At 47.2% G+C, this 26691-nt stretch overlaps 1 protein-coding gene across 2 annotated transcripts; it reads left to right on the top strand.

Moving 5' to 3' along the window:
* BOK (BCL2 family apoptosis regulator BOK) lies at positions 1 to 25774 on the top strand. Of its 2 annotated transcripts, none has more exons than XM_059479256.1 (5): positions 1 to 220; positions 1089 to 1432; positions 8123 to 8251; positions 18815 to 18978; positions 24677 to 25774. In XM_059479256.1, the coding sequence occupies exons 2-5, from the start codon at positions 1210 to 1212 to the stop codon at positions 24695 to 24697; spliced, it is 537 nt and encodes a 178-aa protein (XP_059335239.1). In that variant the 5' UTR covers positions 1 to 220; positions 1089 to 1209; the 3' UTR covers positions 24698 to 25774. The 2 variants fall into 2 exon arrangements, with proteins under 2 accessions (XP_059335239.1, XP_059335238.1); XM_059479255.1 differs by having other exon boundaries at positions 24673 to 25774.
* The last annotated feature ends 917 nt before the right edge of the window (positions 25775 to 26691 follow it).

Below are 26691 nucleotides of genomic sequence, written 5' to 3'. Positions count from 1 at the left end.
GGCTAAAGCCAGAAGCTTTCCTCGGCGCCTGGTCCCTTAAAAGCAGGAGAACAAGCCCAAGGATCCCGGGATGTGCTGCTGACAGAGCCCCGTGGAAAGCGCAGCAGAGGAGGGTGACAGTCACCTGGGAATCCCAAACCAGTGATGCAGATCTTCTAAAGCAACACGAAAGCAAGCCCAAAAAGAAATCACTGAGGGGGGAAAAAGTGCAACATGAGAGGTAAATATGTTTTTTCTTGGGGAAATTGGGATAACTGGCTGTGTTTTGTTTGAAAATTGTCATTGTAAGTAGGTGTGTGAAACTGAAATGCAGACTGAAAAATGCATTTATTAACCTCTGAATAAAGACTGGTCTGACTCTGACTTCAGAAGCAGCACTGGGTTAAAAACTCAGATCAGCAGATGAATTCAGGTGCCTCTGAAGAAATTTTGACGTTTCCCTTAAGGCATTCACAGCTTAAACCTTTTCAAAAATCTACATTTCTGCTTTGCTTTCTCTCCTACTGCTAGATGTTTTCAAGTAGTAGTATGCACGTTGTTTTGGGGGAAAAGCATGGCACAACAAAAACCTAAACCGAGAATGTGTCTCAGAATAAGCGTCTCCATCAAGGCATTTCCAATGCTCCCATAGTCTGGTTCTTGCAACAGTGCCATTTCTTCAGAAAGATCCATGACCTACTGAGCTGGAATGTCTGTTGACATCTGGTTGAGGTTACTGGAACTGGTATTTGGGGTTCTTTTTTTTTTTTTTTTCCAGTTTAATTGAAACAAGCTGAGATTGTCAGCACATTGTATGAAGTGTTTCCATGCTCTGACTGTCTAGTCTGTCTGATGGGTAATTCTAGAACTGCCAAATCCGAATGGGAAAAGAGGAAACACCTCGAGAGTTCCAAACTGCAGCCTTTCTGTGAACCATGCTTCCAGGGATAGTCAGTGGCTGAGAGATGCAAGACTTTTCCCCCCTGTCTGTAAGGTGGACCCAGAGAAATGTTTTGCGAATGTGATGCTATTGACTTGGGCTGTGTTCCTGAACTCCTGATTTACATCTTTGCAATGCTAGAGGACTCACAGATGCTTTTATTTACCAGCTAAAACGAAAAGGTGGGCTGTGGAGAAGAGCTGCTGGGATCTCTGACAGACCTTGAGGACATCTCCTGGTGGACAGATTCTCTTGCGGCTCAGCCCTGTAGCCTGTGCGTGCACTCCAGGATGGAGGTGCTGCGTCGTTCCTCAGTCTTTGCTGCAGAGGTGATGGAGGTTTTTGACAGGTCTCCCACTGACAAAGAGCTTGTGTCCCAAGCCAAGGCTCTGTGCAGAGACTACATCAACTCCAGGCTGATCCAGGCCGGTGTGAGCTGGAGCAAACCCGAGCACAACGCGCCGGTGCCCGGGGGGAAGCTGGCCGAGGTCTCCACCATACTGCTGCGGCTTGGTGAGTCCTGGCAGGGGGAGCCCAGCTGGGATGGAGGGATTTGCACCAGACTGAGGTTCTGCAGGAGGCTTTTGGGCCAGCAGAAGTTCTGGGCACAGGCAATGCTCTGACCAGCACCAGGCCAGCTGGTGTCCAGCCACCTGCCAGCAATGCTGATCCTCAGCCCTTTCCTGAGCAGTGCAACAAGCAGCACCAGTTTCTTCCTTCATGACAGTGCAGAGAAGCCTGTGGAGATGGAAGTCGGGGTATTTCCTAGCCCACCTGCACACAGAGGCTCTGGTGGGCCAGCAGAGGTGCTGGGCACAGGCAATGCTGTTGGAGGTCACAGGGAGGGAGACTCCATCAGCTCAGTGAGGCTTAGCAGCTAATTAGTGCAATTAATGAGTCAGGCATGGTAAAACCTAATGGTATGAGGCAAATGAGGCAGCCCAGACCAAGGTGCTGTGTCTGCCATAGGCCTGGTTTATCTGGCCTTTTATTTCCTCTGGCCAAGGCTAGGGAGGTGCCCTTTGACCACTGCAATAAAGAGGTTTTTCTTCTCTGCTTTTGGTTTTGGTGATCTTCCCTAAACAGCTCCCTTGCCTGAGTCTCCTCAGTCTCTTGGAGCACTGCTCAGCACGGGGTTTCTATGAAGTTGCCTTTTTCTGAGGACCTGCAACAGCTCAAAGTCACAAAGCAGTGTAAGAAAGCCCAGCAGCAAACTGATTCTATGGGCACAGGTCTCCAGCTGGGTACCAGTTCCCACAGCACTTAGAGCAGCCTTTCTCAGCTGGGTGTTTTTGCAGGGTTTTCTCCAGAGTGAGTGACTTAATTGCCACAATGCATCTGGCATCTTCTAGGGCACTGCTACTGCTGGACTTGGGCTTCAGCAGTAGCTCACCCAGCTTTCATTTGGGCGTAGATGCTCAGAAAATGTGTTATTGGACATTTTATAAAAGCTGATTTCATGACAGTGTGTTAATTTTCCTTTCTCTATCTTGGTTATTCAGCAACACCTGAGTTTTCTTGCTTTTAGCTGGAGCAGGAAGGAGTTGGCTGATGTTGTGTGGCACACACTGCCATTTGTGCCACCTTCACAGCACAGCAACAATAGGGCTTCAGGGAGAGCAGATTGAAGGTTATGCCTGGTGACATGAAGATAATCTTTAGAGTTTGTACCAGGAGCACCTTTTAAATGTTAACAGTTGCCTGGTCTTTTGTTTTGGGTTGTGTAGCATCCTGTGTGCTCAAGTTGGCTCAAAATCCTGTTTGTCATTTGGGAACCCAACACCTTTATACTTGGAAGCTGCTCCCAACATCCCTCTTTGCCTGCAGGCTGGTATATTAGCTCACATCTGGCTGGAAACTACCACCAGCATTTGCATCTGATTTAATGACATCAAAGTTCAAACAGGTCTGGTGAAGTCAGCATTAGCTGGGCCTAACAAAGACAGGACCAGGGCTGGTGTTCCCACTTTCTCCCCTTTCTACCAGTTTGATATTATCCTAAGTTTCTTCTTAAGGCATAGCTGGGTTTGTTTTAAAGGACTTCTTTTTCTTAATTCATTCTTTTTCACTTTTTCTCTTCTACGCTGATTTTACTTCTGCTTTTGTTTCCAGTGGTTGCTTGGTTTTGGGGGGAATTTTCTTGTTCTTCTGCCAATCCCACTGTCTGTTTGTACTTCCTTTCTTCTCTGCCTGCGTTGGGGGTTGAGATTTCTGTGCTTTCAACCCAAAATTCTGTGGGTGGCCAGGAACACGTTGAAGGGCAGGCAGGTGGCTCTGAGGATCTGAAGGCGTCTCCTGGATTGTCCAGATGGGAAGATTTGGCTGATAGTCCCAGGAACCTGGTGCCTTCTCTGAGCCAATCTGTTTGGAGAGCACCATGAAAGCAGAAAGGTGAGCAGTGCTCCCCATTAGGATGAAGAACAGTTTCCATCCTGTTCCTTTGGAAACTTTACTTGTCACGTGGCCCTTCCCTTTCTTTTCCCCTTTTCTGCTCTGACCAGCACCAGGCCAGCTGGTGTCCAGCCACCTGCCAGCAATGCTGATCCTCAGCCCTTTCCTGAGCAGTGCAACAAGCAGCACCAGTTTCTTCCTTCATGACAGTGCAGAGAAGCCTGTGGAGATGGAAGTCGGGGTATTTCCTAGCCCACCTGCACACAGAGGCTCTGGTGGGCCAGCAGAGGTGCTGGGCACAGGCAATGCTGTTGGAGGTCACAGGGAGGGAGACTCCATCAGCTCAGTGAGGCTTAGCAGCTAATTAGTGCAATTAATGAGTCAGGCATGGTAAAACCTAATGGTATGAGGCAAATGAGGCAGCCCAGACCAAGGTGCTGTGTCTGCCATAGGCCTGGTTTATCTGGCCTTTTATTTCCTCTGGCCAAGGCTAGGGAGGTGCCCTTTGACCACTGCAATAAAGAGGTTTTTCTTCTCTGCTTTTGGTTTTGGTGATCTTCCCTAAACAGCTCCCTTGCCTGAGTCTCCTCAGTCTCTTGGAGCACTGCTCAGCACGGGGTTTCTATGAAGTTGCCTTTTTCTGAGGACCTGCAACAGCTCAAAGTCACAAAGCAGTGTAAGAAAGCCCAGCAGCAAACTGATTCTATGGGCACAGGTCTCCAGCTGGGTACCAGTTCCCACAGCACTTAGAGCAGCCTTTCTCAGCTGGGTGTTTTTGCAGGGTTTTCTCCAGAGTGAGTGACTTAATTGCCACAATGCATCTGGCATCTTCTAGGGCACTGCTACTGCTGGACTTGGGCTTCAGCTGGTTTATCTGAACTTGTATTTCCTCTGGCCAAGGCCTAGGGAGGTGCCCTTTGACCACTGCCATGAGCTTCTGCACTTGCAAACTGCCACTGCTGCCCTGCAAATTCCTCCATAAGCACTGGAGAAAGGAGAGGCCCCCAGATTGCTCTAAATGTTGCAAATCAGAACAAGGGCACTGGAGACCAGCACCAACGTGGAGGTCCTGGTGCTGCTGGGCAGGGAGGCTCTCCAAGCTTGGGAATGCTTTCCTGTGCTTTCCTTCCCTGGATGCTGCTGCCTGCCCTGTGCCTTGCTGCAGAACAGGGCATGTGTGCCTCCGACCAAACCCTGATCTCATCTGGGGCCTCCAGGAGCTGCTTGTTGGGAGTTGGAGCAGTGGCAGCTGCCAAGTGCTGATCCCAGGCTCCTGGGCCCAGTTAAGCAGGGCTATCCCCATTTCCTGACATTTTCCAGGAAGCCTGTGTGCTGCCTGGGGGGAGAAAACAGCTGTTGGTAGTCCAAGTAAGGTTTCCTCTTATCAGGGCTGACCACGTGTTGGCAGGTTTCCTCTTTCTGTCAAACAGGGGACAATCCCTTACTCAGAAAGGGCTGGGAGAGCTCAGCTGTGGAATTCTGCAGAGCTGGGGTTTGCCTTTGTGCTGAGTGCCAGATAAATGAATTAAGGATCAGTAGCTAATGGCTCTGTGAAAAGGTCCTGATTGCAGTGAGATCTTCTTTTTTATCTCTCACATAAATAAAATTTTGAAGAAGATCAGTTGCCCCCTGGCTGGGCCAAGTCACTTGGGTCTTACAGTGGGATATAAAGTTGTTGGGATACCTCTTCCTCTTCTCAGAGCACCCTTGTGCAGGAGAAGAACACAGTGTGTCCTAAATCCAAGCCAAAAAGGGCTCTCTGTGCAGAAAGGGGCTTGGTCCCATGGGGTGTTTGCAGTGTCACGCTCCTACAGCAGCTGTGCAACCTTCATTAAATATCCATGAACCCCTACAGAGAGAGAAATCCCTTGGAAACTGGGCTTTATTAATTCTACTACTCAAAAACTTATTTATTTTGCGACACAAGGAAAAGCTTTACTGTTGTTTCCCAAGCCCCATAGCTCGGTCCTTTTGGAGGAGGCTCTCTGCTTGTCCTTGGTGTTTGTGTTTTGTTCTTCAAGCTGGCCTGACACCTCCTGCCATTTCCCAGCTGGGCAGAAAGGTGAAAACACATCTCTGTGTGTGTCAGGTACCTTGCTGCTGAGCAGTCAGCCATGCAGATGAACTTCTCTTTAACCATTTGAAGGAGAGAAAGAACTCCAGATTGACTCTCAAGTGAGCACAAAACAGCTGGCAGTCTCTTTGTTTAATTAATGCTGTGCAGCTCTGGGTGGATCCTTGGCTTTCATCAGTCTTCAGCATTCTTGAGTCACTCTCTTGCACTGGAGGCATTTTTGTACAAGCCTGATGGGGTGCTGAGGAAGGGCGTAGCTCCCAATGGATGTACATGTGTCACCATGATATTTTCTGAAAAATCCTTTCCCTAGGATTTCTTCTCCTGGGAAAAGGAGAAGCCTCATCTCCATGCTTTGCTGCTCTGGAATGTGGTCTGGATATTGTTTATCTAAACATGTGAATTGTTTTTTAATTAATGACCAATCACCATCAGCTGTGTTGGACTCTGAGGAGTCAGTCACGAGCTTTCATTATCGTTCTTGTTTAGCCTTTCTCTTTCTTTAGTATAGTTTTAGTATATATAATATAATATAATATAATATAATATAATATAATATAATATAATATAATATAATATAATATAATATAAGCCTTCTGAGAACACGGAGTCAAATTCTCATCTCTCACCTCATCCTGGGGACCTCACAACACCACGTTCATGCTTCCTTCTCACTTCTGAAATAAAATGACATGGATTTGCTTATCTGGGGCCTGTCTCCTGTGTTGCAGGAAAGGCAGGCAGCCAGCCTGGGAACAGCATTTATATCAGGGATTATTGCAGCCACACCACTGGTACAGGGCCCCTGCCTGTCCCTGCTCCCTTTAGGAGTCCCAGGGTGCAGATGTATGGGAGTAGCATTCCCTGCTGGGGAATAATTAGCATTGACTCCATGGTTGCAGAAGGCTGACAATTGCTTTATTGTACTTTATTATATGATATTGTGAAAAACGCCAATCACTTGTTTTTAAATTTTTAAAAGTTTAATAGTATTAGAATGGTTATAAAAATAGTAATATAATTAGAGTAATAATAATTTGGACAATTTGGATTTAGGACCACATGAGACAATAGAAACAAAGAGTTACAGACAGTCCAGGTACCTCTTTCTGGGCAAAATAAACCCGAAAAAGGACACCTGTTAACAGAGGATTAGCCCTTAAAAACAACAACCTGTTGCATATTCATACACCTCATACATGATGCATAAATTCCATTCAAACACAGGATTCTGTCTGGTCAGCTTCTTCCACTGAATACTGACAGCATCTTCAGGCCTGAGCAAGGCAGGAAGAAGTTTGTGTCTTCTGATAAGTGAACAATAAATTCTCTTTCTCTGAAACATTTAGGTGTCCTGTGGCTGCTGTCTCAGTAGGCATACCTCACTCCTCTCTTAAAAAAAAATCTTACATAGCATAGTTTCTATTTTAACCTTTTGTTTAACACACTATTTAAGAGAATTAATACAGCATAACTTTCTAACATAACACATAGAATATTCATTTCAATATTTGCAAAAAGGCAATCATAAAAGACATCCACAATAAAATAAAATACATTCACACATTTTTCACAATACTATACTATTCAGAAAAACCCATTGCCCTTGCCAGACAGTCACGACACCCGTGGATCCAATTGGTCAATGAATCCAAAACACCATCACCAGAAGTCCAGTTAAGAAATCACCCTTTGGTAAACAAATCTCCTTAACGCATTCCACATGTGCATAACAACAGGTGCAGCAAGTGGAGATAAGAATTGTTCCTCATTCTTTTCTCTGAGCTTTCTCACAGCTTCCCAGGAAAACCCTGGGAGAGAGCTGTGTCTCTGTCTGTTCAGAGGATTTGTGATTTCCACGCAGATGGGAGGAAATTGCTTCTGAGCAACCCTAAGCACTCCTCTGCCTGCCTAAACTCAGGTGGAGCTGGGCTTTATGGGGTATCAGTTGTGGGTTTTTCTGGGTCTGGATTGAAGGCACTTGAGACAGTAATTCATGTTGGGACTCAGATGTTTATTATTTCTTATCAGTAAAACAGTCTCACTGCTGTGAGTTCAGCAGCTTTTCATTAGAAGGCACAAAATGGCCAACAATCTCTTGTTCCAAGGTCTTTTAAGACTAAACTATCCAATTAAGAACTGACACCTGGATTATTTTCCCTTTTAACCCAATAACTGATCCCACAGAGCCCGCAATGCAGATTTTCTGCCCAATCATAAAATGCCACCCAAACCCATGGAGAAGAGGAAGAAGCAGCATGAAGAAGAAACCCAGGACAACACCCTGTGCCCTCCATCTTGCTTCCATCCACAACGCACAAAAATCCCAAAACCTCAATTTTTAACCAAGTGATACCCCTGCACTACTCTATAATCTATTCCACACTTTTGTGGATTCTGGTCTATCTTGAAGTCTGAGAAACTTTCTCCATGAATGAGGGTCAAAGCCAGTGCTCCCCTGGGGGTCAGGGCACCCCAGAGCAGACAGAGAAATATTCCCTGTGGTGCCCTGGATTTCCACAGGGCTTCAGACTCTTTGCCTGGTGGCATCCCTGGCGTGCGACCAGCTGTGACTCCTCCATGGTGGGAGCAGGGCTTGGTGCTCTCTCCAGCCTACCTTGGCTGTTAGTTGGCAGGGGATGAGCTGGATCCCATTCACCTGATGGCATCCCTGGACTCCTCCAGGGTGGGAGCAGGGCTTGGTGCTGTGTCCAGCTGACCCTGCTGTGTTTTGGCAGGGGATGAGCTGGAGTACATCCGTCCCAACGTGTACCGGAACGTGGCGCGGCAGCTGAACATCTCGCTGCACTCCGAGTCCGTGGTGTCCGACGCCTTCCTGGCCGTGGCCACGCAGATCTTCACTGCAGGTATGGTGCCCACGCACACACACAGAGTAGCAGGGATGGAGCCACCTCCTGTGGTGAATGGGTTTGTGGGGAGTTCTCACATAGTATGTGTTTGTGTCTGAATTTGAGACAAGGAATTGCCTTCTAAATGTTGGTTTGGAAATGGTGTGGAATAGGGGAGATATGGTTGAGAAAGAAATAGAGCTAAAAAAGTTTCAAAAAAAAATAGTCTTACAAATAAGAGAGATTCATTCTAGTGGGACCCACAAGGTGTAGTTTTAGATGATTGGTTGTAAGGCATGATGTGGTAAAAATCTGATAAGTCAAAAACCACTTATGATGTACTGTAATTAGGAGATAGTTGGCTTCTGATTATGATGATGTGAATTATAACATCTGTATTGTCTCACCCTTCTCATGAGACTGAAAATGGAATTAAAGTTCTTCAAGCACCTCTCAGCTGCCCCATCTCTGAGTCAAGGAAAGGGTATTATTCAACACCTCTTGGAGAAGGCACAGCCTGCAAGGTGGGGCTTGCTTTCTGAAAGGGCTGTGGGCAGTTTGGCACTGTGCCCTGCTTTAATGATTTAATGAGAGCTGCTCTCTGCTGGCAGGGAAATGTCTTGGGCTGTCATATCCTCCCAGTAGGTTCTGCCTCGTTCTAGAAGGCACCTCCTGCCCTTCCTCGTTAGGAGGTGGTTGTTGCCTCATTGCAGAGGGAGGTCACTCATTCCAAGCTCCTTTGCTCACCTTTGGCAGCTGCAGGAGATTCATTGTTTGGGAGTCTCCCTTGTTCCAGCTCAGGCTGCTGATGCTGGGAGCCAGAATCAGCTCATCACAGAGAGCTCCTCTCCTCCTGGCTTCCTTTCCCACAGCAACACCCAGAGATGCAATGCAGCCTTTTCCTTTCTCATGTTGGGGAAGCCCTGCTCCTTAAGGCTGTTCCAGATGAGCAGGTGCTTTGAGCTTTCTCTCTGCTTAGATGTGAGTGTGCTGCTGCTGCTGTTAGACTGGTTCCAGAGATGATGGTCAAAAGCAAAAATAAGCCCTGTGCTGCATTCAGCTTTTCCTGGAAACAATCCCTGCTCACAACTGGAAAAGCAGCCTGTGGGAGTTGAGGAAAAGAAGCCTTTCAGAGGGATTTATGTCAGGCAGGTTCTGACATGGTTATAGGTTTTCTGCAGTGTCTTGTTGTGTTGTCTGTGGAAGGGATGGTAGATGTTAAAGATTGGAAACAAAACCAAAAAAAGGCAAAAAAAGCCCAAACAAGCAACTTGCTGGCAGCATGAAACCACTGAAACCAGTGACAATAGCATGGAGGTGTCACAGGATGCAGGGACTCCTGTCACTTTGGCAGTACTTGCTACAGGATAGAAATTCAGGTTTCAGTTGTACTTTCAAATAGGCTACCTCACTCAAAACCTTTTAACCCTCACAAAGAACTTTGTTAATAACTGCTTTATCTGGAACCACTGACACTCTGGAGAAGCCCTGGCATGCAGAAGGTCTGAAGCCCTGTGGTGGAGAGCGCAGATCCTCTCCAGATGGCAAAATAGATCTCAACACAGGCACTGCCCACGGCTGCTGGCAATTTGATCAGGGCAGATTTTACTCCCTGGGTTAGGGAAATTGATGCTGTGTCACTGGAAATGGAGGAACTGGACTGTGTGCCTGGTTGTGCAGCCCTCACCAGCCTCTCAGAGCACGCCTGGGCTGCAGCTTGGGAGGGCCTGGGAGCTCAGAGAGAGGGAAAGCATGGCAGGAATGTGTCACTGAGGATGGTACAGAGTGCAGGTGCCCTGTCTTGTCACTTAGTGCTGAGCTTTACTGAAAAACAACACTCAAGCTGCCAGACTCAGGTGCAATTTGCAATTTGCAGCTGATGTGAGGTGACTACAGCATTGGGGCCGGGCCACCTCCAGAGCTGGAGTGACACAGAGAGCTAAGGCAGAGGCCAGGAATGCTGCAGGGGAGGCAGGCTGTGTGTGCTGTGGTGCTGGGGAGAAACCCTGCTGCCTCCTGGGAATTCTGCTCTCAGTGGGTATTAACAAATTCATGGAAAGCTGCTTTTTTTATGTTTTTTGGTGTTCTTCACTTCTCAACTCAGGAGCCAAATGTGTGGGTAGTTTCAAATTAAAGTAGGGATCATATCTCATAGTTCTAAACCTTTCAGGGTATTAAGAATAGAATCTGGACTCAGCCCTCTGGGGCTGACAATGCTGGAGACTTTGGACTCTGCTGCCTCTCCTCTGGAGCCACCCTGCTGCAGAAATGGATTTTAGTGGGCTGATTCAAACCTTCCCAGGGCTCTCCACGCTCTGTTCTTAATTCTTTCTCATCTCTGCTGGAAGTTGTGCATTTAATTGCTTTTATCAGCTTGTAATTGTAATTTCTCCTGGGTAGAAGGTTGCTGAGTGGCTGAGGGGTAGGAGTTTGCTGTTTTTTAATGTTCCTGGATCCCACTGCAGTCTCAAAACTCAGCATTTAACAATAAATCCAGCAAATTGGAGTTGGCTGTAGCAGCCAGACATTCATTCCTTTTATTGTTTTGTTGTTTTTTTTTTTCCATACTTGAGAGGAGAGGCTCTTATTGAGCAAAGGAAACCAGACACTCAAGTTCAGGGTGAGTTTTCATGCCAATTACCAAGTTTATTAAGACAACAGCTACAGTCTGACACTACAGTGCTTAGACAGCTTGGGGAGCCCTGCTAGTCACTTAAAATGCCTTTGCAGCAAGGAAGCAGGGGATTTTGACCCCTTTTTTTTTTTTTTTTTTCTGGAGAAGTTTTCTCCTTAATATTTTACATGTCTATCTTCCACATTCTGGTCTGGTTTTGAGTCGTCACACTGTAGCTCTGTCTGTGCTCATTTCCTGTCCACGCTGTCTGCAAGTCCTGACTGAGCCCAGACCTGCCCTGAGCAGCCTGGTTCAATGCCTCTCAGAGAAGAAATTTTCACTAATACCCAATTTAAACATCACCTGGTTCAGCCTGTCCTCTCAGTGAAGAAATTTTCACTAATACCCAATCTGAACATCACCTGGTGCAGCCTGGTTCAATGCCTGTTCTCTCAGAGAAGAAATTTTCACTAATACCCACTCTGAGCATCACCTGGTGCAGCCTGGTTCAATGCCTGTTCTCTCAGAGAAGAAATTTGCACTAATACCCACTCTGAGCATCACCTGGTGCAGCCTGGCTCAATGCCTCTCCTCTCAAAAAAGAAATTTTCACTAATATTCAATCTAAACATCCCCTGGTGCAGCCTGGTCAATACCTCTTAGTGAAATTTTCACTAATACCCAATCTGAACATCATCTGGGGCCATCTCCTCTTGTCCCATGGCTTGTCATCTGGGAGAAGAGCCTTTAGGCTCAAGCTGTATTCTGTTCCCCTGTTTCCAAACATCTCATTTGTTATTCAGGGTGAGTTGAGCCCACCCTGTGTGGAGACAAAGCACTGCAGAGACCTGATCTGCTCTTGATGGTGAAGAAGCATCTGCAGCACCATCACCTCTGTGACGTTACCACCTGTTCTCATGTGGGGTCCAAAGCTGCTCTGCAGGTAGCAGGAGACATTCCCCTGCCTTCTACAAGCTTTGGTTTGGGGCCTGGCTAAGCTGACATTTTTTTCCTTACGTTTTAAAACAAATGCCCGAAGGAAGAGGTCACTTGGTGGAAAAACAGAAGTAGAAAAGGGGGAGGCATTTTCCTTTCCCAAAGGAAGCAGTTCTGCCCTGTTGGTGAGAGCTGCTAGGCATGAGGGCTTTCTAAAAGCTTTCAGCCTGGTTTTTACTGGGTTTGGCTTTTCTTCAAGAGTGCCTGGGCTGAAGTGAGCCCTGTGTAACAGGAATGTAGGGTAAGTTCTTTCTGAGGAGAAAGCACTTTCCCTGCAGGAGCAAGGATGTAGGTGACACCAAGCTGACTGGTGCTGTTGACACACCTGAAGGATGGGGTGACATCCAGAGGGACCTGGACAAGCTGGAGAAGTGACCCATGGGAATCTCATGAGGTTATACAGGGCCAAGTGCTAATGCTGCATCTGCTCTGGGACAACCACCAGGACCAGTCCAGGCTGGGGATGAGCAGATCAAGAACAGCCCTGGCAGAAGGACTTGGGGGTGCTGGTGGGGGAGAGCTGGGGATGCCCCAGCCCTGTGTACTGGGACCTTGTCTTGGTTTGGAAAGACAGGTGTCTGCTAAGGAAGGCAGGAGACTCCCCTGAAATGGAGAATGTGAACCCTCCCCACCCCTCTGAGTTGCTGTAAATTTTAAATTAAGGGGCTCTCAGGCAAAAATATGGGAGCAGGAAATAACAGTTCTTTAATAAGGAAAGGAAGAAAATAAAAGGATCAAATAAACAATGCGGTACACTAGAACAACACTGCCAGAGTCAGAACCCAACCTGACACCCTGTGGGTCAGGGTGTTGGTGGCAGTCCCATTGGAATTGTGGCTCAGCCCTCCTGCAGTGTCAGGGGTGGTTCTGCTGGAGCAGGGATCCTGTAGAGAAGGATGGATTCTTCCTCTGAAGATCCAGTGGAAGAGGCAACTGCTGTTCCTCTGGGGAATCCAGTGGAGAAGCCGTGCTGGTGTCTCAAAACCTCTGGATTATATCTGGGTAGGAATGCTTGGCTCCTCCCTCTGGGCTCACATCTCCCAATGGGATGCTGTAGTTCTTATCAGCCATGCAGTGACATTCAATAGCTGTTATCAGCAATGTCCCCTCCCCAGGGAGGAGTGAATGTGGTCACTCAAAGAGAGAGATAAGGCAAACTGCCCACTTGACAAAGGTAATCTGCCATGCAGATGGTAATGGAAAACAACTTGCATTGCAATCCTCAACAGACCCAGAGCCCACCTCTGTGCTGGGCAGCAGGGCAGGGGAGATTCTGCCTCTGTGCCCTGCTCAGAGCTGTCTCCAGCCCTGGGGCCCAGCCCAGGAAGGACCTGGAGCTGCTGGAGAGAGTCCAGAGGAAGCACCAGGGCGAGCAGAGGGATGGAGCAGCTCCGCTGGGAGAGCTGGGGTTGTTCAGCCTGGAGGAGAGAAGCTTTGGGGTGACCTCAATATGGCCTCCAAGCCCCTGGAAGAGCCAACAAGGAAGTTGGAGAGAGAATTTTCCCAAGGGCCTGGAGTGACGAGGGAGAATGGCTTCAAACTAACAGGCAGTAGGTTTAGATTAGATATAAGGAAGAAATTTTTTCCCCAGGAAGGTGAGGCCTTGGCACAGGGTGCCCAGAGAAGCTGTGGCTGCCCCATCCCTGGAAATATTGAAAGCCAAGGTGGATGGAGCAACCTGGGATAGTGGAAGGTGTCCCTGCCTGTCAGAGAGTGGAAAAAAGAATTTGTTTTGAGACATCTTAGGATGCTTGGAATGTGTGGTGGGGTGGGTCAGCCCTTGCTGTGTTGGGGTGGTGCCCTGGCCCAGCACCCCCAGCCCTGCAGTGTCTGTCAGCCATGGCACAATGAAGGCAGCACCTAGTGTGTCCAAGAAACTGCAAATCCCACCTGGGAGGAAGGGCCAGGATGGGCCAAAGCTTTAAGAAGCCTGACCACGAGGAAAGAACATTGTCCTTTGACCCTGTGGGGTTTGCGAGGTATTCAGGACAAGGTGGGAGATGAAAATCTGACTCCTTGTTCTCAGAAGGCTAACATAACATAACATATAACATAACACAACATAACATTGCTATACTAAAACTATACAAAAAAAATTAAAGTATACAGACAGAGGGCTTAACAAGAATGATAGTGAAAGTTTGTGACTGACTCCTCAGAGTCTGACACAGCTGGACATGATTGGTCATTAAGTTAAAACAATTCACATGAAACCAATCAAACGTGCACCTGTTAGTGAACAATGTCTAGACCACATTCCAAAGCAGGAGAAGCAATCAGATAATTACTGTTTTCATTTCTCTCTGAGGCTTCTCAGCTTCCCAGGAGAAGAAATCCTGGTGAAGGGATTTTTCAGAAAATATCACAGTGACAGACCCTACTTCATTTTGGAGTTTTACATCGCTGGAACTGCAGTTAGTAGCTATAAGTCTGTTTTTCTGTATCTTTCCTGTCTTTCTGTTTTTCTCCCTTTCTTCTTCTCTCTTCTCATGGAACATGGCATTGGATGGGTTTAAAGGTTTTCTATGTTCTGTAGGCTGAGTCTATTCAATGGTAGGTGATGTTATGTTGCATTTACTCTTTTGCCAACGTTCCTTAATTTTCTGTAGTTTGCCAGCAAACTTTCATGAGGGTTTTTTTTACCTCTTGATCATATCTGGTTGGGATTTTCTCCTTTGAATCTATGCAGAGCAAAAGAACCTTGGTTTTAATCCTGGAATTAAGTGACTGGGGTGTAACACTGCCCGTGACAGGGGATTGGAATGAGATGAGGTTTGAATTCTCTTCCAACCCAGACCATTTCTCTGAAATGCTGTTAGAAATTGGAATTCTGCTCTCAGTGGGTATCGACAAATTCATGGAGAGAGCCGCATTTTTTTTGGTGCTCTTCAGCTTCTTCAGCATCCTGCTTCTCCCTCATCGCTTAGGCCTTATGGCTTGATCTTCCTGCCTTGTGCACACCCCTCTCAGCTTTTCTCTCCTCCAAAGCTTGTTGTGTCTGGCTGCATTCTCCCAGCTGCTGGACTGCAGCAGTGGCTGGTGTTTCTTTAAGGTCTGATTTGTGAGCAGGGCTTTGATGCTGAGTTTGTTTGAATAACCTCAGGTTGTTGTGTGGTGCCCTGATGTCTCATGGCTTCTTCATCTCTCCCCTGGGGCAGACAAGCTCATATGAGCAGGAATACTTTCAAGAGCATTCCTCTCCTGCTAATTCATTTTCCCCTGGGCTCAGCAGTGTTTACATACCTTCAGCTCCATGGCTGGCCTAGGGAGTGCAACTTGCATTTCTTATTTTTTAATAATGCCTTCTAAGCAGCCCTTCACTTTTTCCACATCCTTTTGTTCCATGTCTGTGAGCAGAGCTTTCTCTCTCTCTGGTTCCTTTTTGGACCAGCTTTCCATTCCCTGTTGTTGTTAGCTCCTGTGCATGTTAATCCACGCAGTGGGAAGCTGTGAATGGATTGTCTTGCTTGGTGATGAGTGCCTGTTTCACCCAGTGTGGATGACAGCCAGCCCTTCTGAGGGATTTGGAGCAAGCCAATGTGTTTTCACTTCTCATGTGCACTGGGGAGATGCAATTCCAGCTTTTGCTGAGATGTATCACACTGGTGTCACTGTGAACCTGGCCTGGACATCACAGGGGACAGAGGCACTGACAGAGGCAACTGTGCTCCTCTGCCCCTGCCAAGGGGAGTAAATGCAACATAACATCACTTACCATTGCACAGACTTTGCCCATTGAACACATAAAACCTTTAAACCCATGTTTTCTGGAGAGAGAAAAGTTTATGGAGCTGGTGTCCTGGGAAAGGGCAGAGGAGAACTGCTGGGGCTGCTGCTCTCTCCTGCCTGGGGCTGGGTGGGTGCTGGAGCCCTCCTGGAAAGGGGCCAGCCCCAAGCATGGTCCTGGTGTTGGAGGTGCCTGCTCATCCCTTGCTTCCTACAATATGAGAAGAGGAGCATAAGCTGTGCCCTGCTGTTGTGAGTGAGAAGCCCAGCCTGCTGCCTCCCTCTTCTGCCTCCAGCAGTGGCAAAGGGGACTCAAACAAGTGGAAATCAGGCAGGGATTTCCTCCTCTCCTGCCCCCATGGACTGACTCTAACAGGAAAGGCAGTCTGAAGGATTGGTTTGACCCCTTTGGGGGTGCTCTGGAAGGAGGATGCCCTGAGCCCTCCACATCCATCACCATTATTAACCAAGAACCTGATCTCTTTCTGCTGTGAAAGGGAGAGGGGTCTCTTCATGTCCCAGGAGCACTCCCCTCATGCAAATCCTGCAGCAGGAACAATCTTAGCAGGGAAACTGGAGCTGAATGGTTCCTCTCCATCCTCTCTGGACTGATGTGCCTTAGAGCAATCTGCTTTCCTGTGTGCTGGGTCTCTGTCTTTCACAGGTTGTGGATACACTTTTCTTCTATTTTGGGCTCAAAACAGCATTAACCAGGACTGGAGCTGTTTTTCTGCACCAGAGTGACTTCAGTCCTGTCAGTCTTTGTTACTGCCACGTAAATATCTCAGAGCTAATGGACTTGCTTCAGATATTTGAGGAGTGCTGTCAGCAAAAGCTTGGGAGTAAGCCAGTGAACTCTTCCCTGGAATTTTGGGTAACTTTTGTTATGTAACTCAAGATGCAGGGAACCACATTTCTGCAGGGATGGAGAACTGCAAAAGTGACTTATACTAAAGCTGAATATCAGCCAGCTGAGGCTCTGGTCCTGAATATATCATCAGCAAGGAGTGTAACCCCTGAAAGCCTCTTTCACTGGGTAGAACTGCAGTGACCTGCACTTGGACAGCCTCTTCCTTGCAGGGAGAACCCTTCTGTCTACTCTTGTGTGGTTTCATAGCCTCTTCCTGGCTCATTCTGCTGGCTGTCATGGTGACACACAATGTGAGAAAGGCAGATAAATAGTGTGAATGCCAAGCAGGGAGTGAACTTCCTGAGTGACAGCGCTGGTGTCAGGGACACCGCAGGGTCTGCTCAGCAAGTAAAGCCAAAAGAAGAACAGTCGCTTCAGCTACATTAAAAACTTCCCCTGATCTCAGGGATAGTTCTGGGGAAGGACAGAGTGTCACAGGAGATTTGAGAGCCTCACAAAAGGTTCATCTGTAGATTTTTATCTTACAAAAATCCCATTTGTCATGACTAATGTAATGCTGAATGGATTTTCTTCAGTCTTACAAAGTATTCCCGTGGCTGACATTTGAAGAGTTCCTCTAAAGTTTAGTTTGTTTTTTATTTTTGTTTTAAGGAAAAGAAAAGTAAGCAATTCCTAAAATTGTTAGTGTGTCCCTTTTGAAGCACCAAGTGCAAGAATTGTGGAAATGCTCTGAAATCTGCAGGTTTTCTAAAGAAATATAGGGCATTCTGCTGCAATGAGAACTGCTGTGAGGAGGCTGGGGCTCCATCCGAAGCTGGTCCAGGCTACCTGAGGATCTGAGAGTGCAGTGAAAGAAAGAGGGATTGTTTTACTCCATTTAAATTGTATTTTTGCTTGCTGAGGACATCCAGTTTTCTAATGGTGTGTTTAACCCCTCCTGATCCATACATCTAATCACTGCACACATCTTCCATCCTCTCACCTTGCTGCAATCCTTTGAGAACAGTTCTGTGTGGTTTTTAAACATTAGAACTTCACCAAGCTTCTGCCTGTGTTTGGGAGAGACTTTGCGCAGATTCCACAGAGACCCAACACTGTAAAATACTTCCCAGTGTGCTTGATAAATATGGCTATCACAGATAATAAAGTAAATTGTGTGCAGGGGAGCGAAAGGGTTGTGTTTCCAGGTCACTGGTCCTGAGGAAAGCCTGATGAGGGGCAGCTGACTGCAGGGTTTGAGCATGAGGGATTTATGACTGCAGGGTTTGAGCATGAAGGATTTATGCCCAGGGCAGCCCCAGGAGGTTGGCTGGTACCTCGAGCTGAGCTCCCACACTCATCCCTGACACCAACAGGAAGGTCCCAGCTGCTAGGACAGCTTCTGTGGAGCACTTGCTGCAGGCAGGGCAGCCTGGCAGGAAGGCTGTCTTCTGGGAGATTAGATATCTGACTGACTAATAGTTAAGGTATAGATTGGTTCTGCTGTATTAAGACGCTCAGCAAAGAAAAGTATATAATGCATTGTAACCTAAACTAAGGGTCTCCAGGCCTGCCTGCAGCTGGAGCTGACAGCTGTAGGCACAGCTCTGTCACCCACAACCCTGGACTGCTGTAACTCTTGGATACAATAAACTGCATTTTGGAGAGCTGCCTGGAGTCCCATATTGCTCATAAAGGCTTTTGCAGTGGCGCCCAACATGAGGCACCATCAGTAAGAGCCTGAGTTAGGGATACAGGACTCCAGGGCTGCCTGCAGCTGGAGCTGACAGCTGTAGGCACAGGCTCTGTCACCCACCACCCTAGATTGCTGTAACCTCTTAGATACAATAAACTGCATTTTGGAGAGCAGCCTGGAGTCCCACATCCTTCATTTCAGCTCTTACAGTGGTGCCCAACGTGGAGCACCATTAGTAAGAGCCTGATTTAGGGGTGCAGGACTCCAGGGCTGCCTGAAGCTGGAGCTGACAGCTGTAGGCACAGGCTCTGTCACCCACCACCCTGGGCTGCTGTAATGTCTTGAATACAATAAACTGCATTTTGTATACAATAAACTGCATTTTGGAGAGCTGCCTGGAGTCCCACATCTCTCATTTAGGCTCTTACAGTGGCGCCCAACGTGGGGCACCATCAGTAAGAGCCTGAAGGAGGGATGTGGGTCTCCAGGCCTGCCTGCAGCTGGAGCTGACAGCTGTAGGCACAGGCTCTGTCACCCCACCACCCTGGGCTGCTGTAATGTCTTGAATACAATAAACTGCATTTTGTATACAATAAACTGCATTTTGTACGCAATAAACTGCGCTTTGAAGAGCCGCCTGGAGTCCCACATTGCTCATTTTGATTTTTACAAATATGATGTCCTTTTCCCTTCTCGCAGGCATCACGTGGGGCAAGGTGGTGTCGCTGTACGCCGTGGCAGCAGGGCTGGCCGTGGACTGCGTGCGGCACGCGCAGCCGGCCATGGTTCACACCATCGTGGACTGCCTGGGCGAGTTCGTGCGCAAGACCCTGGTGACGTGGCTGAAGAGGAGAGGAGGCTGGGTAAGAAATGCTGCATGTCTCATTGGACTTGTTTCTCTGTGCCCAGACCTGAAAATATCCCAGTTAGCGGAAGTGAGAGTGTGCTCTCTGCAGCTTTATGCAGAAAAAGGCTGTGGGAGATTTTCTTTCACAATGCTGTGGCCACCTCTGTCCTACTTACCCCTTACACCTGTGCTAGACTTACATAACTCTGTTACTGCCTCATGGTCCCATCCTCAAAACCATCAGTAGTTCTTCCTTTCTTCTTCCTTTCTTCTTCCTTTCTTCTCCTCTCTTCTCCTCTCTTCCCCCTCTCTTCTTCTTCTTTCTTCTTCTTCTCCTCCTCCTCCTTCTTCTTCACCTTCTTCCACTTCTCCTTCTCCTTCTCCTTCTCCTTCTCCTTCTCCTTCTCCTTCTCCTTCTCCTTCTCCTTCTCCTTCTCCTTCTCCTTCTCCTTCTCCTTCTCCTTCTCCTCCTTCTTCTCATCCTTCTCCTTATTATTATTATTTCAGTCCTGGCCCACCATCACCTGTTGTGTTCCTGATCTTCTCCAGAGCTATCAGCCATTCATAGAGGGACACTGTAGGGTCATTCCTGTGAGGCACAGATTACCCAGGGAAGCTGTGGTTTGCCCCATCTCTAGAAGTGTTCGGGCCAAGTTGGATGGGGCTTGGAGCAGGCTGATTTTAGAGGAAAGTGTCCCTGCCTGTGTCAGGGGGTGGAACTGGATGATCTTTAAAGTCTCTTCCAACCCAAACCATTTGATTCTGTGATACTCTTGGCCAGCTGTTTCTTAGAAACTGGTAACAAATGAGGCCTGCCAGCTTAATTCTCACTTCACTTCTAAGCACTGGATTCCTTTGGTCTCTCTGTACTTAATGTGAGCATTGGTTCCTGTGGAGGATGGTTCATAGAAAAACTTTATTTTGGTGCTGTGGCATAGCTAAGTACCTTCCCAGTGACCTCCCCAGCTGAGTGGAGAGACTGGCTGGCAGCTGGGGGTTGTCTGCATGTACCAGGCAGGGACACAGACACAGATCCTTGGATCCCCTAGTGTGCTGCTGGGCAGATGCTGCTTGGGGCAAAATATTGCCCTGTGACACCACTCGGTTCATAGGACATCTTGTTCCCAAGGCATGCAAATTCCCTCTTTTCCAACAGGTGAAATGTATTCCTAAGCTGTCAGGAAATGGTCAGGCTCCTCACCCATACACGTCTGGAGAGAGTGGGGTGTCTTTTTCCAAACTGAGTATTGCTCCTTTGTGCTGAGACTTCCCAACCAGTCAGTAGCTGGTTCAGTTCCCTGATTTCTTCAGGAGTGTGAAGAAAAACTGGGAAAGTATCATTGTTCTGATTTGGGATCCCTTGCACTTACTAAGTACCAATCCTACCTTAAATCATCCCTGCCGTCTCCAAAACTGTGTCACCTTGAGGCCAGCTGTCTCAGGGAGCTGTTTGGTTGGGCTAAAAGTAACCTTTGATTTGAATGCCCTGATCTGTTTCATTTTATGTTCCAAAAATTAATTGTGCTGAGGCAGGTGAAGAGAATATCCTGGAATTAAGTGACACTGTTCCTGCCTGTGAATGCCAGTCCCTGTCTCAGTATCATTTCAGGCTTTCTTTAACTGCATACCTGCTTGAAATGTATTCTCTGAAACTTTTTTCCCCCTAAGGTCTAATTTCATTAAAACAGAAATGTTGTGTAGGAACACATCTCTTTCCAGTTTCCAGCTATTTTTATTTTGTTTTGGTAAAACTTGCATGTTCTGATAAGCTAGCATCTTGTTTTAATTCATGTATTGCTTCATTAGAGTTCAAAACAGAATGTTTGGATCGTTCCAAAAGGATATTTTTGAAAAAATTTGTTGCATAGCAAACAAGCTGCAAAACCCATCTCCAGACCAGCATTTATTGTATGTAGGGTCTTAGGACCCAGGGAATGATTGGTGTCTGATTCTATTGATTCAGAAGGGTGAATAATTGTTTCATTAAAACTATACTATATTACATTAATAATATAGTATATTAAAGAGATGCTATACTAAAGAGATACTAAAAATTGTTTTATTAAAACTATACTATATTACATTAATACTATAGTATATTAAAGAGATACTATACTAAAGAGATATTAAAATACTTGAGATACTAAATAGATATTAAAGAATACTAAAGAAAAACTTGTGACTGTCTCAAGACAGGACACAGTTTTGACCTAATTGCTTAATTAATATCAAGAACTATTACTAGAATCTAATTACTAAATCCCTTCAGGTAAGCAGTCTTCTTAACACATTTTACATGTGCAAGAACAACAGGAGCAGAGAATGGAGATAGGAAATGTTTTCTGTTTCTCTGAGGTTCCTCGCTGCCATTCCCAGGAAATACCCTTGGGAAGTTGTGCCTATCTGCTCTCTATGAAGAGAGCTGTGGCTACAAGCACTGGTTCTGTGCAGCTGAGGGGATAAATCCACTGCTTGCTCTTTTTCCAGCCATGCCCCTTTAGAGGGACAGCACATTCCTGTTGGGGTTGCTGAATCCATGCTGATTTTTCCTGGGATCTGGCCCCAAGGAAGGGAAGCCAACTTTACTGTCCCTCATCAAGCACAGGCCTGTGAAAGCTGCTGGGCTGTCCTGATACAGCCATTTCCAACACCCTGATCAGCAGCTCTGGGCTCTGAAAAGGAAATACTTTCCCTCTAGAAATGAGGGGAAATGCTGCTAATCCCATCTCGTGCTGTGCCTATCCGAATGTTCTTCTCTTGATGTAGGCACTGCAGCAAGGAATTTCCCAGCCTTGTTCACTCACAGGCCAGACCAAGCAGCTCCTTGGTGGAGCCCTCTCACCCACTGTGGTGGTTTGTCCTGGCTTGCCATCCTTGTTCCCCATCTCTTACTCATCAGCCTAGGCTGAGGCTGCCAAGAATAACCCCCATCCCTGAGCTGGTCCAGGAAAGACTCCAAGGAGACTTGGGGAAGGCATTTGGGGTTCTCCATTCAGCAGCAGGTTCCCATGCTGCTTCCATAGGGTGGAGAAGAGTGCAGGACCAATTGAAACCTGCATGGAAGAGCAGGAAAGAACCTTTGAGGCATCATCTCCTCCTGGGAAGAGTTTGCAGCCTCAGTAGTGGCTTTACAGTGGAATGGAAAGATTTAATTTTTTTTTAGCAGCATTTGCTACAAAGCAGTGTAGGTGACTTGAATTTGTTTGAACAATTAACATAGCATATCAAACTGCCATTGCAACAGTTTATCAGTGCCTGGCCAGGCAAAAAGTCCTAAGTGGCTTTGAAGTTTTCAATTGCACTGCCTTATCAGGTAGGCTTGATTTGGATAACAACAGCTGAGGCAATTGTTAAACAGCTGAGCAATTTTGCTTATCTGAGCAAGCCCCATAGAAATGTGTAAGTGCTTCTGAGTGCAGCTCCTCTTGGTTAGAGCACTGAGGTCATTGCCTTTGGGAGAACAGAGCAGGGCTTTGAGGAGTTCATTTCCTCACCTGGCTGTTAACCCCTCACAGCTGTAATCAGCCCGGTGGGTTGGGTTGGTTGTACTGGCTCACAGGAGGCACTAAAGCCCATTAGAGCTTGTGTTTCTCAAGGATCAGGTGCCCTAAAATGTGTGTTCAGACAGGTCCTGCGTGGCTAAAGGGACAGTTTGACACAAGTGTTTTAAACCTGACCCCATGCAGGCTGCTGGAATCTGACAGGTTCAGTTCAGACTATTTTCAAATGCAAATAGGGTGAGTGTGCTGGAAGTGTTCAGGGAGACCCACCTTGCTTTCCTCCACAATACAGATCAATGCCTGTGACCACTGGTACCTCACTGCAGCATCCTCTGCTCACTGCCTGGGCTCTGCTTGCTGTGTTTGTGTTTTTCAGCAGCATTTCCTCACCTTGGTGCTGACGCAGCTCTCTCCTGCCATCCTGCTCCTTCCCATCACTGCATGCTCTGTGTTCCTCCCTTCTGCAGTCTCTGCTTGTGGCTTGTTCATGAGCTCAGCTCCTGCTGGTGCTCCCAGGAGAGCAGCAATGGGGTGAGCTGCACTGGGCCAGCCTTCCTGACCTGGTGAGCAAGGAGCTGCTGGAATGTGTGGCAGCACAGCTTTGGTCTGTAGATGATGATGGGGCTGGTTAGTGCGGCTCTACCCACTAACCAGACTCTGGGATTTGTCCCTTCAGCCCCTTTTTCCTTTCTGATGATGACCAAGGTTGGTCAGGCAAGGCTTATGCATGCCTTGAGCACAGGCAGAGGGAATAGAGAAGATTATTATCATCTCTCATGGCCTGTTTTGGTGAGGAACACTTCAGGGTTGAGAGTCTCACTCATCTGTGCTTGGTCAATGAGAGATTTATGTTAGAAGGCAAATTTGGAAGGCTGCTGAGCTGAGCTTGTAAAGAAAAAACTTTTGGGGCTGTGAGCGTTTGCTATCCTTGTGATGTGATTATTGTTCCCAAAATCTGTTTCTGCAAAGCACATGGGGCTGATGTGCTAACAGTGCACCCCCTGTTACACAGCCTCAGTCCACATCTTGTGCTGGGCTGGAGTTTAACCAGAACTCAGTTATATCATGGGCAAAGCTTTTAATTTTGATTCCTGCACCAGAAAATGCATTTTTCTCTCTACCTCTGTCCTGTTCACTTCACCTTCTTGATATTTTCCATTTTCTCCTTCCCATGCCAGCTGAGAGCCTGTTTCTATCAATTTGATGGGGTTCTTTTCCTTTTTTAAAAAATTTTTTTAGTTATTGCAGGCCAACTTCTCATTAATACTTGAAACTGGCTGCCCAAGTCGTCTTTAAATCTGGGAGGCATCCCTGCTGGCATTTGCATTTCCTCAAACAAAGCTACAAAGCTTGCATTGCTTTAGATTTAAATTGGGGGGTGTCTTGCTTGAATGCCTTCCAAATAAAGCATTAAGGCAAGAGAAAATGTACAAGCAACTTGAGCTGATATTAACCAGGACAACCTCTGGGAAGCATCTGGCTTTACAGAAAAGGATGGGAATGCTGATGCTGCTGAGGATTCCTAGACCTTTTGAACAGGGCAAGAAAGTTGCATTTAGCTATCCAAAATGAGAAGTGCTGGATAATCTTCCTGTAGCATTTCTGTCCCCAGGGGTGGCTGAAGAGGGGGACAGTGTGGGGAGTTAGTAAAGCGCATTTTGCAGGGCTCTTGAGCCTGATTTAATAACTTGGAGTGTGTGGAAGTGTCAGAGCCAGCACCTGGTGCTGCAGCAGGGGTGGTGCCATGGGGTGTGGGGCTGGCACAGCCTGCAAAAGGGACTGACCTGGCAGTAAATGTCCAACAAAGAAGCTGTAAAGGCTGAGGAAAGTCAATGCAAGTTCTCAGGAGTCAGCACAAGAGATTTTGGTGCAGTAGCTCAATCTTTTTGGCTGGGGATAGTCACAGATTTATCAGCAGCTTCATAGGAGGTGTTGAAGCAGTTGAACAATAACCTATGGAAGTTATGCTGAGAGTGTTCTAGGACTATAGAAATGATAATACTTCCACAGTTTTGCCAAAATATTTTTGGACCTATATAGCACATGACAAGTGTTTATCAACTCCTGTATATGTACGAGACCAAACTACTGATTTAATAACTGATTCAAGCTTTAGTCTTTTATGCTGTGACACTGAGCTGCTCCTTAGGGTGCAGATGCCAGGGGGTGTCTCAGGGTGTCTCTGACAATCTCTGTTCCCTCCTCTTCAGGCAGACATCACAAAGTGCGTGGTGAACACTGACCCCAGCCTTCGCTCCCACTGGCTCGTGGCTGCTCTTTGCAGTTTTGGGCACTTCCTCAAGGCCATCTTCTTCGTCCTGCTGCCTGAGAGATGAGTCTGGGATGCCAAACACAGTCCCCTTGCCCCATCTTCTCTCCCACTCCAGAAGCAGCGAGAAGTAACTGGAGAAGTAATTCCAGACTGGTAATGGCAATCTCTGAAGAGGAGGAAGAGAAGAACTGGGACAATATAAAAAAGCCTTGTTCTCCTCTCCCATCAAGTGGGAGCAGATGATCAACTACAGTCTCCTATTTGCAGCCACAGGAGCCTCTCTCACCATTAATCCTTCCAAGACTCTTGTTTCCCTGGGTGTCCTGCATGTGTGGCCCAGGTGTGGCTGGGGCTGTCAGGTGGCTGCTCCTCGTGGCTGTGCTGCATGCTTCTGCCAGCCCCAGGCAGAGGGGAGGAGCAAGGGAATGTTGTTTCAAATGGGATAAGGAAATAGGAGAGGGGGAGAGTCCCTCCTTCACTCCACATGATTTCCCTTTCAGCCCTCAGACTTGCCTTGTGTTGATGTTGTTTTGTTTGTGCTTCAACTCCATCTCCTCCTTTATCCCTGATTCACTCGGTGGGCTCTGCCCAGCACTGCATGGTGGGTTTTTAATGAGATGAAACCAAGCAATCTGTCAGCAGATGCTTGTCCCTGCCGTGTCTTGGAGGTTGGTGTGAGGGGCAGGATGACAGAGCAATGTGTGTCTTGCTGACCCCTCTAACTGCGCTCACCCCAGTCAAACAGGAGAGCAAGGGGCAATGCCTTCAAGTAGCAACTCAGGATGAAACCATGAAGAAAAATGATTCATCATGAAGAAAAATGCATTCTCCACTGAGATTCTGTCAGAGCTAAGCATGGAAGTGGGAAAGGCTGCGGGATGTGGGCAGAAATAGGGAAGCAGCAAGTGGTCTGGCTGGCATTGTGAAAGCAGTGAGCTGTGCTGAAAGCAGCTGATGTATGTTTCTCCTTTAATCTCTTTCAAGTACAACTCAGTAGTCTTCTTTGTGGCAACCAATAAAGGAAAATAAGTGGTATTTCACTGCTGCAAAGGCTATTGTATTTGTTTCCAGAGCAGAGTTAACAATTCCAAAAAAGGCCAGAACAGTGCAGAGACAAACACTCTGGCCATGCTAAAAATACCTCAGCTTTTCCCCTGGTAGAGCATGTTAACATGTTAAAGCTATGACTTGCCTGGAATTTAACCCATGTTGTTGCCATGTCAGAAACATGCTGTTCCCACCAAGAGGTGCAGGGCCCTCCTGATGTCAGCAGTCTCTTCTCTGCCAAAGCCTTCTGGAGACTCCCTGCTCCCAAAAGTATGGGAGGAAAAAAATGGATTAAGAATATGTGGCACTATAGGGGGAGGTTTGGTCATTTTTTCCCCCCAGATTTCCCTCCCAAACATTTAGAGGGGCTTTACTCTTCCTCCAGGAGTTTTGAGAATAAAGCAAAACCTTTATTTTGGGTACTGTCTGTGGGCCAGGTCTGTATTCACAGTGAGTAGTGCTGTGCCCTGAGCAGCAGAGGCCCCAGCAGAGGATGTGTGGGAGTTGAATCCTTGCACATTCCTGCTTTTTCTGCCCCAGCCCTTTGCACCTTGGCATGAAGGTTCCCAGCTTTAAGCGCTGCACCCCCAGTGCAGAGTGCTCTGCCAGCTTGGTCTACAAGCACATTTTCAGCAGCAAAGCAATTCTTGTGGATCAAAGCCCTTCTAGGGTAACCTCCATCCCCAATCCTTCACCAAAAACACTCACTGAAAAGGAGGGAGCCTCCACTGCACACCAGAGCTGTGTGCTGCCTTGGGCAGTGGCTGCAGGGACTTTGGGGTGAGTTACACTGATGGAGTTGCCAACGTAGATGCAGCTGATGGTGCCATATTGTTGGGGCACTTTTATGTGTGTAAAGCTTGCAGAAATTCCCCAGATAAAACCAAATTGCCAGAGGATCATCTAATTT

This window comes from Ammospiza nelsoni, chromosome 10 (assembly GCF_027579445.1).
Source record: "Ammospiza nelsoni isolate bAmmNel1 chromosome 10, bAmmNel1.pri, whole genome shotgun sequence".
Classification (NCBI taxonomy): Eukaryota; Metazoa; Chordata; class Aves; order Passeriformes; family Passerellidae; genus Ammospiza; species Ammospiza nelsoni.
Note: the sequence above shows the minus strand (reverse complement) of the source record. Positions and strands in the feature narration are given on the sequence as shown.

Bases quoted from the DNA above. Each gene is read 5' to 3' on its own strand.
- BOK (XM_059479255.1), top strand. From the start codon at position 1,210: ATGGAGGTGCTGCGTCGTTCCTCAGTCTTTGCTGCAGAGGTGATGGAG. The intron at 1,433-8,122 runs GTGAGTCCTGGC...GTGTTTTGGCAG, and splicing joins CACCATACTGCTGCGGCTTG to GGGATGAGCTGGAGTACATC. The intron at 18,979-24,672 runs GTAAGAAATGCT...CCTCCTCTTCAG, and splicing joins TGAAGAGGAGAGGAGGCTGG to GCAGACATCACAAAGTGCGT.